This window comes from Acanthochromis polyacanthus, chromosome 20 (genome assembly GCF_021347895.1).
Source record: "Acanthochromis polyacanthus isolate Apoly-LR-REF ecotype Palm Island chromosome 20, KAUST_Apoly_ChrSc, whole genome shotgun sequence".
Taxonomy (NCBI): Eukaryota; Metazoa; Chordata; class Actinopteri; family Pomacentridae; genus Acanthochromis; species Acanthochromis polyacanthus.
The window spans coordinates 22,331,742-22,347,028 of NC_067132.1; the positions used below are offsets into that span (position 1 = coordinate 22,331,742).

Here is a 15,287-nt window from a genome sequence, read left to right on the forward strand (position 1 = left end):
TGTTTATGAGCAGACTGATTGTCTCTGACCTCAAAGGTTTGCTCCTCTGTTGATGTTTCAATTGAGAAATGGTGAATGGGAGGTTACGGTCACACACTAGCGACGACCTGCATGGAAAATTGAAGTTACAAAATCCATTATTTCACAGGTTTTAAAAGAAAACTGCAGACAGATTGTACTGAGGAGAAAGGCAGTATGCATACAGCAAATCTGTGGTATCATTTTTTAAAGTGCAGCTGAGACAAACAACAAAAACACAGGCAGGAAAAAGAGGAAAGCAATCAGTGAAATCTCAGAGAATTTCAATGATGCAACACTTTATAGTCCCAGACAGATTTCCATTCAGCAGCAGCATGAAAGGGCTGTGTGGCAGCATTTTTAAAGGAAGTGTTCCTGTATAAGAGCGCAAAAGAAACCAAAGTTAGGTTGTGTTGTCTGATCATTTGTCTTCATAATCACTTCTTTCCTTCCCTGCCGCATTTTGACACGTCGTAAGTTAGAACATATTGACAGCAAAGGACATTTGCATTGGATTTCAACACAGACAATCTGCCTTCACAATCTTATTCAAGCTGTGGCGATGTGCAGCACCTGCTAATTTTGTTCCAGGATAAAATCGAGTGATTCACTGCTAGTGAATCATAACAGCTGGGGTTTAATCTTAGCAGTGTACCTGTAGGAGATGCTTCACTCAGCGCCTCCAATCAGCGCAGTATGAAGACGAACATCCTGCAGAGCTCTGTGATGTCAGATTGCGTGCAGAAAAGTGTTGACAAATGAGCTTAATAAGAGCGATATGAGCTCTGAAAAGCAGACTGCATTAAACACCTGAGTCTTTTTGCATCCCATTTTCCAGATCCTTATCCCACAACAATGCTGCCACCTGTCTGTATTTAAGAGCTGTTAAGGCAAAATACTGCACAATTACAAGGTAACTAAGAGAGAGAGTCTGCTGGCTTTGAGATGTGACTGAAGATCCCTAACTGAACATCCTCCTCACTTTGCCTGCTGCCCATGAATTTCATAAACAGGATGAGGGATGACATTATGACCACACAAAAGAGACAAGAAGTAAACTGAGGCCCTGTTGTTGGCTCGGTGGTCATAAGGTAAACATTTTTCACCATTAAACTAAAATTACAGCCTCCTGGGCTGCATGCCTCCATCAATCAGCAAGATATACATGTGGGCTTGGATTCACAAAATATATGTTCTGAAGACTTTTTAAGGAATTAAATAGGTGGGAACCCAAGATTAGTGTCACTAAATCAGTGTCTGACTAAATCTCAAACATGGTCACAATCTCCCCTTCTGTCTCTGGCATAGAATAAAGTCTAGAGTTGTGTTTTAGCAGAAAACTATGATGCTGCGATTAAACTGACAATTGACTACTTTGGTTTAATGTCATCACCTCATCAGCTCAGTTTTTTTTTCAATTAGTGTGAAATTTTATTTAATTAGTCAAAAACATGTTTAATGAGTGGACCTTTGACTTTTGCCAAATCTTAAGTCATTAATCTTTAGTAAATGCTTATACCAAATTTGAATAAACTCCCTCCATGAGTTATCAGGGGTATTGATTTGTGAACCAAAATCATGTCAAGTTTGGAGAAATTTTAAGAAATTCAAGGTATATCATATTTATGAGGACAGGACGAATGAAAAGACAACCAAAAACATCAAGTTTCTGGCCACAAGTCTCCCTGGCATGGACATATTATAATAACAAAATGGTAATATTGCCAGAAATTACTGAGTACTACCATGACTCTTCAAACTTAGAAAAGACACAAAATCCAGGATGCTGATCATTTGCAGGTAAGATGATTAACACATGAATAAACAACAAACCTCAAGCTCGTAACTTTATTTTACAGAAAAACCAATAAAACAAACGTTAACTGTGAGACGGTATCCTGGATGTCTGTGCTTGTGCCCTCTATTCATCCTGAACAGCCAATGTTCCAACTGTGAGTAAGCAAACTAACTTGGGATTGCATCCTGTGGGAGTGTATACTGTGAAATTAGACTTCAGGAAAAACACCAATTCACTGGAACTGAAAAATTTTCATCCCAGGCGGATGTGTCTTTGACTGTCTGGGGCGAAATTACATTTGACGGGATCTTTCCGTTGCCTTGTACACAGTCACGCTGCCTCCAAAACTCACTCTGCACTCTGTCTGAACCATATATTGATATTGGGCTTCATGTCACGGTTCATTACGTGTTTTGTATGTAAAAATTGTCCTTGAGGAAACATACTGTCCACACAAACATTCCAACGGCATAATAAAGCAATATATCTACTTTTAAAATTAGTTACCCAATTATTATTTTACTTGTGAATGAGCAGCTCCAGATGATAGAATTTGTAAATAATGTAACTATAGATAGGAAAACGCTGCTCTTTTTTACTGTGGGCATCAACCCTCAAAATAAATCCACTGAATAATTACCGTTTGCTTAATATCCAAGGGAAAGAAAGTTTGTGAGACAAGAAGGGATGTTTTATGATGAAAATATTAAAAAAATTTGACCTCAATTAACAGCCATTTCCTCCACTGTAAATTAAACCTTCTTGACGGAACATTAAGCTGATATTACATTCAGCTCGAGCCTTCTTGATATTCAAGTGCTGCAACAAAGAAGTTAAAAAGGAAAACTGACAGAATCCTTGACCCCAACATCCATATATTTCTGTGAATAATGAGAGCTGACTTTAGTGCGTGTAGTGTAGAGCATTTACTGTAATTGAGGCATTACATGCATTCATCGGGTCAGGGAGGCTATGCGCTGCTTTGGTTGCACATATTCACCATTTAGATTCTGCTCAACACAAGTCATTTGTTTCTATGACATTGTCGGGTATACACATGATTACACATGATACAGATATTATATAATAATAGCTACCAAAAGAGCATAAAATGTCAAAGCTCATAGATAAATGAGGCAGCTGTCATATTGTCTATTCTGTCCTTCCAGGAGCAGCATTAGATCTCCCGCTTTAACAGATAAAATATAACTTCATGCAGAGTATCTCGAGCAAAGGTGGTATAAACATATTCAGAGGTGTGAAATTTCACATGTATGTCGAGTGTCAAAGTTCATTCTCGGGAAAAAGCTAGGAAGTGGACCTTGATATGAGATACTTTAGTCAAATGAAAATAATCAACATGGTTTACGACTTTAAAACATTACTCCTGTAATGTGTGGTGTGCCTCACGGATCAATTCTGGGTCCACTTGTGTTCAGTTTACATGAGCCTCCTCTATAAAATTATTAGGGTCCTGTGGTATCTGAAAGAATGCTTCATCTCTCTTTCCTGATGAATCACATTTATTAAAGCTTTTCGGTTTTTGACTGTTGGCATGGTGACGGATTATTCACCAAGAAACAGGAAGCTGCTTCTGTCGCGGCCCCTTGGATTCATTAAGCAAGGCACAGAGAGTTTCAAACGGGTGTAAATTTATTCTCACTCTCGACGAGCACCATCTACCATAAGCACCATGAAAACTACAAAATAAACAGGAGAATACAAAATACCTCACTGTAGTATTGCAAACAATTCAGATCGGCTTGTAGCGGCTTGTAGCGGCTTGTGGTGGAGACGACCCGAATATTCGGATACGTTCGTCTGGTCTCCCGGGTCCAAACTTTGCCTTCGTTTTGTCTTCAGTTAAACTGAAGAATTCCCAAACAGCGGAGGTCTTCAGCATCTTGTCTTGTGTTTATGCAACGAAGTTAAGCATGACGTCAGAGTCGGCAGCCAGCCGGCCATTTGGGTGGTGGTAACAAACAGGAATGGAGAAGCCGAGATGAGACGATCACGGCGGGATGAGCCGAAGTGGGCCAAAGGCGAAGGGATATTTTCCTGAATATTTTCGTCTGGGGGGAGGAAGGGGTGATCACATAGACATATGTGTATATGTCATAGACATATGTGTATATGTTTATGTGATCACAGGACGGGATGAGCCGATATGGGCCAAAGGCGGAGGGAAGACAGTAACGCCGATATCATATTCTTTTCCGCCCGGTAACATCCGACGGGGGGGAGGGGGGCGGGTATTCGGATACCAAAATTAATATCCGGATACCGCCGTAGCGAACGAATATTCGGATATTCGGGTCCAGCCCTAATTATTATTGGCAAATATTTTTCTTGAAAACTGCAGGAAGAATTTTTAATGCCACTAACAATCAAATTTAATGATTTTTAATGCCATTTAAGGCCTTAATTGTTGCAACATCAACTTAACGACTATTAATGTTTTTAATGCCCTGCAGAAACCCTGTATTAATCATGTTTACATCCAATACCAATAAACGCAACTCATCTGATAATAATACATACTTTAAATGTTCATAGCTCATTCCGCTCTCTAAGGACGCTAATTTAAGTGTTAGCCATCAGCTAGCGTGTTCTTCAGCTCCATATACACACTCACACACGTCGCTGTTCAGAGCTACGAGCATAGAATAATGAGGTTAATCACACATTTTCCTAATACAATTCAAACTGATGAATATGATTTATAACTACTGTTTTTAGACAGTTTTTACCTTTCCTCTGACGATGCGTGAGCACAACGTTTAGACAAACAGGAAGTTCGGCATCATAAAAACAATAGGAAGAAACACGCTTAACAAAATAAAACAATAGTGTGGTACTGCAAGACTACAACGTCTTAATACATAAACAATACTGTGTAGAAACTAGTAATACTAGTAATAAGATCGGACATTTACAGCTTCATCAAACAGCATTCTGTGTCTAAGTAGATAACCCACTAAGAATCTACAGAAAGATATTTATACTTAAAATATAACTGTAAGGTAACTGTAACTGTTAAAACTGTAAGGCAAAACACACGACAAGTATTAGAGGATATAAAATGTCAGGAAATAGTGCAACAAAAGAGTGCCATTATTCCCTGAATTGCTTTTTATTTATTAATTCTTTTTAATAAAAGAAAACCGGGGAGAAAATGTTGCATTTGCCCTAAACATTTCAGCTCTAGTATCATGGCTGATTTCTGTGTACATAATGACACTGACATGTTTTTGTGGAATCAGTATGAAGAGTTAGTATGGCCAAAATAGTGATTTGGGGGGCACAGACATCAAAAACAAACAATAATGTGAGGATGAAATATGCAAACAAACTAACGAAATTATATATTATAATGGTTTATTATTATAATGAAAATTGTGACATATTACACTACTCAACTCATACTGACACATTATTCAGAGCCACAAAACAAGACCTCAAGTTTCAATTTAAAGGTGCAAGTTACATGACAGAACAGCATCATTGAACCCAGTTCATAAGCTCTGTGCCGCCACTTGGCCAGGTTGTTATTGAAAATTAGGATCAGTTCTCAATGAACTTACCTGGTTAAAAAAATATTAAATAAATACATACTAATATAAAGTTGCAGCTAGTTTTGACTGTGGTAGTTTGGACTCTGAAGAACATACTTGACTCTTTTGAACCACAACTAATTTTATCCCCACAGCTACAGTTCTGCAAAGAAATCTGAAATTGTTGTTTTCCTCCAATAGGGGGTTCTGGTATTCTGGGGAGCTTTTCAAATTTAATATTAGACTTTTGTTGCAGGCGAGGTGAAATTCTTTGAAAATGGTACCTTTCAGAGGAGCATGCACATAGTACGGCTGCAGCATTATCAACAAGATAACCAATCTGTTTGGGAGTCGAGTTAACGTAGCTGCCCTCTATTGTATTGGAACTAAACATCAATGGATTTATATCCTTATATTTGCTCACAGCATCTTCAGATAGACATCTACTGTAATGGATTTCCCCCCAAATGTCTTCAAGGACGTTTTAAAGATTATTTTTCAATATTACAAACCTTGTAAACATGACTTTTTCAGTTCAATATCTTTTTCGCTCAAAAATTGGTTTCCACAAGTTTTCTCTTGAATTATTTACATTTATCTTGCCTTGAATGTCAACCACATAGGAAAAAAATCTTTTAACTTTAGTTTATTGTCCAAATCTCTAGGCGCTATTTCTTTTTTCAGTATATTTTTCCTTCTTACTGAGGTGTCTAAAATGCATAAACACTGAAAAATATTTTACCATGCCAGTGATGAAAGAGGCCTGGAATGAAGCTCCGTATGGTGCTGCCAGGGCCAAAGATGATATATCACAGTGCCTGCGCTTCATTAACTTTAGGTTAACTTTAATGGAATAAGCAAGAAAGAAGCCACTGAACTTCAGCTTATCTTTTGCTAAATTATGAATTTTTCAAAGGAGATTCAACATGTAGTAGTATTCTTATTATTAACTAGAGTGCTACTATGCACTACTGTGATGCATTGTTTTATTTTGTACAATTGCATATTACAGTTTGCATATGTATGGCCTGAGCACCGAAAGTGGTGCAAGTAATTCCACTGAATTGCATTTTTAAGGGCTAAAGATGCTCGAAAACACATGAACATTTTGACACCTATGCAAGTTGATAAAAATTTGATATTTCATGAGACCTGTGCACATAGGCGTCAGTTTAGGGGGGGACGGTGGAGATGTGGCATTTTCCCGCCGTTCTTCGACGTTTTCTCAAAGTGCTGTCTTACCAACGACACGGAAGCATATGAGAAAAGCAGGCGTGCCGCACCAATGCTAAACTTTGCTCTCAAGTAGAGGGCCACAAAATATCATCCCACGGGCCGCAGTTGACCCGTGAGTTTGAGACCCATGATTTAAAGCATTATTATTATTATTTCATGACTGGAGCGGCCCAACAATAAAGCGGCCCACCGGGGATATCCCCGATGTTCCCGATTACCCAGCACGCCACCCAGGGTGTGCATTTCCATCTGACAATTTCTGTGGTCTCCATCCCCCCCACTTTTAAAAACAAACTGACGCCCTTGCCTGTGCATGTATGTGTGGCAAAATGGCTCCATAGTCCCCCCTGCAACATTGGGTAAATTAGCACTGCAGCCCACAGAAAAGCCTTTTGGCCTTAACCCTACCCTAAATAATTGTCAGATTTTTGGTTATTTTTGGTCATTTTCAGGTGTTAACGTCAGATCAGGGGTAAGACCAATTTGGGTCAGATTTGGTCAGTACATACAACAGGCCTTAGTGATGAAAAGTGAGCAAAATCTTCTGCAAAACTCAAAGGGTGTGGCTATGGTGGGCCCCTGAGTTTTGATGCGTCACCATGAAACAGGAAATGCTGTCTAACTGCCCTGTACATGCTTCAATCTGCCTCAAACTTGTTTGATTAGAGTCTGGCTCTGAAGACATCCACAGGCCAAATGGTTGTTCAGATGTGCAACGGAAATTTAAAAATTCAAAAAAAAAAAAACACACACATTCTGGTTCAGTAGAGAACAAAGAGAACTCTAGAATGTGACGTCACAAAGGAATCAAAGCAACATGCGGATTCTGGTCGTCATGAAAGTTATTAAAATGTCATGACAGCAAGACAGGTATTACCCATGAACACTCAGAGAAACTGGCATCACCATCTGCAGATCCACAACCCACAAACCACAAGCAAGAACCATGTCTCAGAGAAGCAACCCCAGCAGACACCAGGTTAACCCTCCTTAATGCGCTGCCCCTGAAAACATGCCCTCCAATTTTACTGGGATGTAGCAACCCATGGACACCTCCATCCATCGGATCAGAGACCCACTGGGAGAAAAGAGGCATTTCCTCCAGCAGGACAAGACCATCCGCTACAGAATCGGCCAACTGGAGGCACTTCTTGAAAAAGACCCAGAAAAAATTCCAAGAGCTGGAGCAAGACATAAGCCAGACCAACAACCAGCGGAAGGAAGATGCCTCTTCAACCAGCCAATCCTGACGTGGGGAGACGCCGTGAACCACAAAGCCGAGCTGAGGGAGCAGCTCAGGAGGAAAGATGAAGAGATCCTGAGATTCTCTGAGCTGCTAAAAGAAAATAGCAAAGTCCAGAAACAAGAGCTTGCAGAAGAGAATTAAAAACTGACAGAGCAGAACAAAAAGCTCCAAGAAGAAAATATAATACTAAAGCAACAGAAGCTTGATCTGGAGAAGACGGAGAAAGTTTTAGAGATGAATATGAGGACAATGGAGATGAACAAGATGCTGACAGAGACGAGACTCCAGGAGCAAAACGACAAACTGGTGGAGTGGAATAGGAGGCTGCAGATGAAAAATAAAGAGCTGCAGGAGAACAATAAAAAAAACTGGCTCCAATCGAGACTGTGATGGAGCACCGACTGATGTACACACGTGGACAAAATTGTTGGTACCCCTCAGTTAAAGAAGGAAAAACCCACAATTCTCACTGAAATCACTTGAAACTCACAAAAGTAACAATAAATAAAAATTTATTGAAAATTCAATAATCAAAAACAGCCATTACTTTTGAATTGTTGATTAACATAATTATTTAAAAAAACAAACTAATGAAACAGGCCTGGACAAAAATGATGGTACCTCTATAAAAGATTGAAAACTATTTGACCAGAGTGACATGATTAACTCAGGTGTGTCATTTAATTGACATCACAGGTGTTTCCAAACTCATAATCAGTCAGTCTGCCTATTTAAAGGGAGACAAGTAGTCACCCTGCTGTTTGGTGAAAAGGTGTGTACCACACTGAACATGGACAACAGAAAGCGAAGGAGAGAATTGTCCCAGGACATCCGAAAAAAAATTATAGACAAACATCTTAAAGGTAAAGGCTATAAGACCATCTCTAAACAGCTTGAAGTTCCTGTGACAACAGTGGCTCATATTATTCAGAAGTTCAAGACCCACGGGACAGTAGCCAACCTCCCTGGACGTGGCCGCAAGAGGAAAATTGATGACAAATTGAAGAGACGGCTCGTTGGAATTGTATCCAAAGAGCCCAGAGCAACCTCCAAAGAAATTAAAGGTGAACTCCAAGGCCAAGGTACATCAGTGTCAGATCGCACCATTCGTCGTTGTTTGAGCCAAAGTGGACTTCATGGGAGACGACCAAGGAGGACACCACTGCTGAAAAAAACTCATAAAAAAGCGAGACTGGAATTTGCAAAAATGCATGTTGACAAGCCACAAAGCTTCTGGGAGAATGTCCTTTGGACAGATGAGACCAAACTGGAGCTTTTTGGTAAGGCACATCAACTCTATGTTCATAGACTCAAAAACCAAGCATACGAAGAAAAGAACACTGTCCCTACGGTGAAACATGGAGGAGGCTCAGTAATGTTTTGGGGCTGCTTTGCTGCATCTGGCACAGGGTGTCTTGAAAGTGTGCAAGGTACGATGAAATCTGAAGACTATCAAGGCATTCTGGAGAGAAATGTGCTGCCTAGTGTCAGAAAGCTTGGTCTCAGTCGCAGGTCATGGGTCTTCCAACAGGACAACCATCCAAAACACACAGCCAAAAACACCCAAGAATGGCTGAGAGAAAAGCGTTGGACTATTCTAAAGTGGCCTTCTATGAGCCCAGATCTGAATCCCATTGAACATATGTGGAAGGAGCTGAAACATGCCATTTGGAGAAGACACCCATCAAACCTGAGACAACTGGAGCTGTTTGCTCATGAGGAGTGGGCCAAAATACCTGTTGACAGCTGCAGAACGCTCATTGACAAATACAGAAATCGTTTAATTGCAGTGATTGCCTCAAAAGGTTGTGCAACAAAATATTAAGTTATGGGTACCATCATTTTTGTCCAGCCCTATTTCATTAGTTTGTTTTTTTAAATAATTATGTTAATCAATAATTCAAAAGTGATGGCTGATTTTGATTATTTAATTTTCAATAAATTTTTATTTATTGTTACTTTTGTGAGTTTCAAATGATTTCAGTGAGAATTGTGGGTTTTTCCTTCTTTAACTGAGGGGTACCAACAATTTTGTCCACGTGTGTAACAGATTGTCATACGTAACAATTGTAGTTCACTAAAATCCTCCATTTGTTGTGTTTTGTGTTCATGTGTGCTATTCTTGTGCATGTTTCTCTGTGTGTGTTTTCACATAAGTTTTCTAAGTTATTATATGTGTCTTAAGTGTAGACACATATAAGTAAGTGTAAGTAAGTGTGTTTGCTAAGTGTTGAGTGTGATTTTGTGTGTGAAGCTCAGTTTTGCGAAGTTTTGTCGGTCAAATACGTGTTTTTGTCACAAGGGTGGGTGTAAAGCTAACTGCTACACCAGTGCTCACACTGGTTACACTGACAAAACTGAGGGAGGAGAAGCAGCACCAGGACTAACAGAAAGATGAAGAAATCCAGAGGCTCTCAAGCCAACAGAGAAAACATCCTCAAACAATGCAGCTGTTTTTACCATTATTCCTCTTTTTTTAAAAATCAAAAATATAGAACGAGACACATCTTTAAAGCAAATGTTAGGAAACAGAAGTCAGAGAGACTGTGAGCTTAAAACAATAATCAGTCAGTTACACTTATTGTGTATGTAATGATTCACTAAACTGAAGCCTCTTTGCTTCGTTAGCTCTCACTGAAGTTAAAATACAAACATTTTTCATCTACAATCATGCCCATACCTCAGCATTGTTTTTGTTTGCCATTGTTAAGGTGGATAATCATGATGAATACTGTATCAGTAAGTAGATTCAGAGCATGGGAGGAGTTCAGATTTTTGCGCTGCTCCCTCAAGCATGAAATTCATTTCACTGTTGTAACTGATGCTTTGTTTGTCAATGTAATCACTTTGCCTTATTTAGAGAGATGAAGGATTAATTTCACAGAGGGCACAGGTACACACTGCTATTAATACACACGCATATAAACACAACACAAACAAGCTTGCTTTTACTTAATTTATAGCTGCAATCCTTTCAGATAACACAGCTGATCTTTGCCCATTTCATTAAACCTGAATTTGATATAAAGCATCTGGCACATCATCATATTTTAACACAAAAAAGCAGCGACAGAGAAGAATCTGCCTGTTTCAATGACGCCTTTGTAGCTCAGATGTAAGCGTTATGGCTTGACTGATACTTTTTTTTTCACCAATACAGATTATCAGTAACTTAATGAGCCAACTTATACACTGGAATAAAAATGGAAACCATGGGATGGGGCTGAAATTTAGAATAACACAGACTCCAAATGCCTTTTTTTTATTTATGTCATATATATATTTAATGAAGAAAGATCTTTTTTCAACATTTATCCTTGAACTGATAGGCTATTCCTTGCGATGTGTAGCTAATCAGATTGTGTTGTTGGCAGGACCTGACTGCAGATACAGAGAAGCAGCTCCATCTAGTGTAACTTTGAAACATATATAGCAGGTGGAAAAATCTGAAAGATACTGAATATCAGATCAGATAATCAGCCAAGCAAAAATGTGACTAATACAAAGACAAAATCAAACTCATTTATAAAGCCCATTTCAGCAGGATAGGATTTGAACCAAAGTGCTGTACAGTTAAAACAGACAACCATGACACACAATAAACACAAGACAAATCTAAATAACAGTTAAATAATAAGAATGAATGAATGATACAAAACAAAAAAAGATGGATTCAGGGTGTCAAGCTCGACTTGAATCAAATGGGTCTGAACCAGTGACTTTAAAAAGAAAAGTATCTAAGGTCTGAGTATTTTTTTACATGGAAAGATGGGCTGGACTAGAGTTTAGAAGCAGCTACTGTGATGCTTGACCGCCTGTTTTTGAGTCTGGATCTCTGAATATTCACGAACACGTGGCTGGTCGACCTCAGTTCTCTAACTTGGGTATGAAGATGAGAGAGTTCTGACGAGTATAATGGCTCCAACCTATTTAAAACATCATAACGAGCAAAAAATGTCTTTAAATCAATCCTGAAATGGACAGAAAGCCAATGGGGAGACACCAGTAGTGGTGATAGCTATGTGTATATGTTTAGTTTCACCTATTAATAGACAAGCAGCTGCATTTTGTAGCGGCTGCACATACAAAAAATGACTATAGACCAAGATAAAAATGACCAGTTATCTACACAAACCTCCAGTGTGTGCAACAATCAAAGTGTCCTCAGGAAACAATTATATTTTAGGTAAAATGTTTCTTTGAGATTAAGGTTTTCTTAACAGAATATCCTAAATAGGGCCCTCTTTTGCCATCACTATCTATGTAGATGCCCAGCTAAAGTTATAAATCATTAATTAATAGTCTTATTAAGGCTTAAATCTTTTACTGTAAAAACAACAGTGTAAAAATCCATTGGACCACAATTTCAATTATACACAATAGCAGAAAAGCAGGACACAAAGGTTAAAAAAATAGACAAGTTCCCTGCAACAACAATAAAAGAGGATTGACTATTTGTTACATTAAGTCCTTATAGGATGTATATTACTGGAACAATAACTACTAACTTTAACAATAGCTCTATTCCGCTGCTTAATGTTTTTAATTCAACTTTAAGTATTGTTATTATTTATGCCAACTACAGTAAAATATGATCCTAGAATAAAGTGTACTATTACTCATAATAACGTGTGTCTTGTTAAACAAGGCTAGTGTTGGTATTATTTCCCCCTCCATACAGCATGCCAAAAATGTTATCCAAATAGAACTGCAGTGTTAACTCTGGTGAAATAAACACAATATGTTCAACAGACTGTCAGCATGGAAGCCAGAATGGAAGAAAACCTGTTGTACCATTAAAAAAAAAAAAAACACTAATCAAACAGCAACCCAAAGAAATTCCTACAAGAGATTGGACGCTCTTGAAAATTACGGAAAACATAAAAAAAATCATATACAGCATCATATACCAACCTTGATTTATTAGTAACCATAAAGTTGTACATATTATAAGTCTATATGAGGACAGAAGCCCTCTGCTCAGTGAAGCTTCTCTTTCTAGTTTAGCATTTTAGTTCATTTCCTTTTGTGGGCTGCCTGACTCAACACATTTTGATCCCAGCAGCTTTTGTTGCTAATCTCATTTAATTTAATTTGCCATGAAACCTCTCCTCAAATTTTTTTAATCCTCAAACAAAAAAACATCCACACTTGAGTCAGAAGCCCACTTATGCATTCCTATTCAGTACTAATGCTCACTTGACCACTTCTCTGTGCTCGGGGATAATTACGGTGCCCAGGTTGCTGATTCATTTGCAGAAAAATTCAATTTCCTAGATGCGTTGCGCAGCTGACATTCCCCCGTCACATAACTGTCACTTTAAACCAGTCTACTTATACGTTTGCCAGCCTAATTTGCATTTTACAAGACTGCTTCATTGCTGAACCGGGACCGGCTCAACCTCCTGCACTTCAATCACATATATGACCAGTAGAGACTGAATATTGTGGATAAAGCAAGATTTACCTTTAGCCTCACAGCATAACACTGAGCATTTAAGACGGACAATATTTAATGTCTTATCTGCAAATGTAGAAATGTTACAGATGTTTCATTCCTCAGACCAGTGGCAATGCACTGGCTTTCTACTCACTTGAATTTGCTGTTAAGAGTCACAACTCTGGTCTATTTGCCTTTATCAGATGTTGTTATCTGTGTGCAATGTTTTAATTGCAGTCTTGGAATATTGCCAGACCCTTTAATTTTGCCCACAGAATCAACAGTGCTAATGGCACCAGAGAGCCAGCACTTAACCTTTCTGTACCCAAACAGAATTAATAGATTTTATTCACTGATAAAAGAGCTGTTAAGTGTTTACATAAAGCATGAATTTGCTGGGGCTTTATAAATCTCTAAATAGCGACTAAAAATGAATGGTAGATTGGTAGACGTTTGCCTTCCTTGCATGGTACTGGACAGAAATAATAGCATTAAATGTCACGTTGTTGTTGTTTTGCCTGTAGATGCAAGTAAAAATCCACTTGCCTCTCTTTTAATAAACTAACCTGCAACTAAATAGATTTGGAATTCTTCAAATTTAACCTCACTTCTCATGTAACTGCCTGAACCGACTCACTTGTTACTCAGATTTCTATTCTGTATACCAATGCAAATGAAAGGAAAAAGATGTGAGTGAGACTATCTGTGTTCTAGGCTACAGACGTTGCCACTGATGATGACAGGAGTTGGAGGGAGCTGAGGTCAAAACGGAAAGATCTGCATTGAAGAATGAGGATGGGCAGGACTGGAAATGAGCATATCAGAGGGACAGCTTGGACAGTTTGAGGACAAAGTAAGAGAGGTGAGATTTAGGAGATGGAGGAGAGATCAATTTCTTTATTACATTTGATAAATGTGACTATTAATTGTTTTTTTGCAATTACACTATGCTTTATAGATTAAGATAATCTCAGTTGAAAAAATGAGATGCTGGTTGTTTTGGGAGAAGAATGCTGAGGATAAAAACGGTTTAAAGGTCGGAGAAGACAGGAAATGCAGGTGGCTGGTGTGACAGAGGAAAATGGAGAGGACTGAAAGAGATGGAAAGACACAGTGGTGTAGTCTAGTTTATTCTAGTGGGTATACTCTGATTTTTCCCCTTCCAGCCTCGTAAACCAAAGCCAGGTCAAGTTCTCACCTATGTCGGTTAGACCGCTGGTTATTGAGGAATTGGGGGTGACGAGAGTCCAGGTGGGGCAACAGCGGACTGGAGGCAAGCTGGGATCAGTGGAAAAGCAGAGTCCTGTTGGGATCAGAGTCTATGGTCCAGCGAGGAGCAACTGAATGAACTGAGCTTTATACTGCATGAGGTGATGGTGAACAGAGTCGACTAATTACTGCAGCTGGTTCACATTGCTGCAATTGTTAGAATTTATTTTTTTAAGGTACTACTAACTGAACACTGAAATTGATATTACATATGAGTGCTACGATATTGATAATAATAACCATTTAATGTACAATGAATGCATGAGTTGTGCTTGACCTTTAAACAGGAAGAGATGGAGCTAAGCACTAACTCCAAGCTCTGATCTGAGCTTTGACACACAGCACATTCCTATTTCCTTATAAAGTAACAACGAATTGTATGAAACTGTGAACTCAAGGTTGTTTGAGGGAGAAAACATAATAATCCTCCCTCTGAGATACAACCAGTAGCTACATCACATCTGAGCTAACAATGGAATAATACTAACTGGCAGAAAGTGGGAATGAGTTTGCAGGAGGTTTCTTTTTACAGAGTGCAGCTGCTGCAGATTGGTCTGGACATATCTATACCACGGTTTATCCCCACCTTCAGCCAATCACATTTCAATAATTGAATTGTATGTTTGTGTTTTATAACCAATTACATTTCACCATACCGTATAAAATGCCCTGTTCATATCAGACTTTATCCTTTTCTGGGAGGCTGTTCCAGGCAGCTTCAGAGAA

The 15,287-nt window shown here is 38.8% G+C and overlaps 1 protein-coding gene across 1 annotated transcript in view; it reads right to left on the minus strand.

Annotated features, from left to right (window-relative positions):
- malrd1 (MAM and LDL receptor class A domain containing 1) overlaps positions 1-3,495 on the minus strand; it is a 70,318-nt gene extending 66,823 nt beyond the window's left edge. The window contains exon 1 of the mRNA XM_051940462.1: positions 3,480-3,495. Coding sequence (XP_051796422.1) covers positions 3,480-3,495 — 16 coding nt within the window. The remainder of the gene's footprint in view (positions 1-3,479) is intronic.
- Between the last annotated feature and the right edge of the window lie 11,792 nt (positions 3,496-15,287).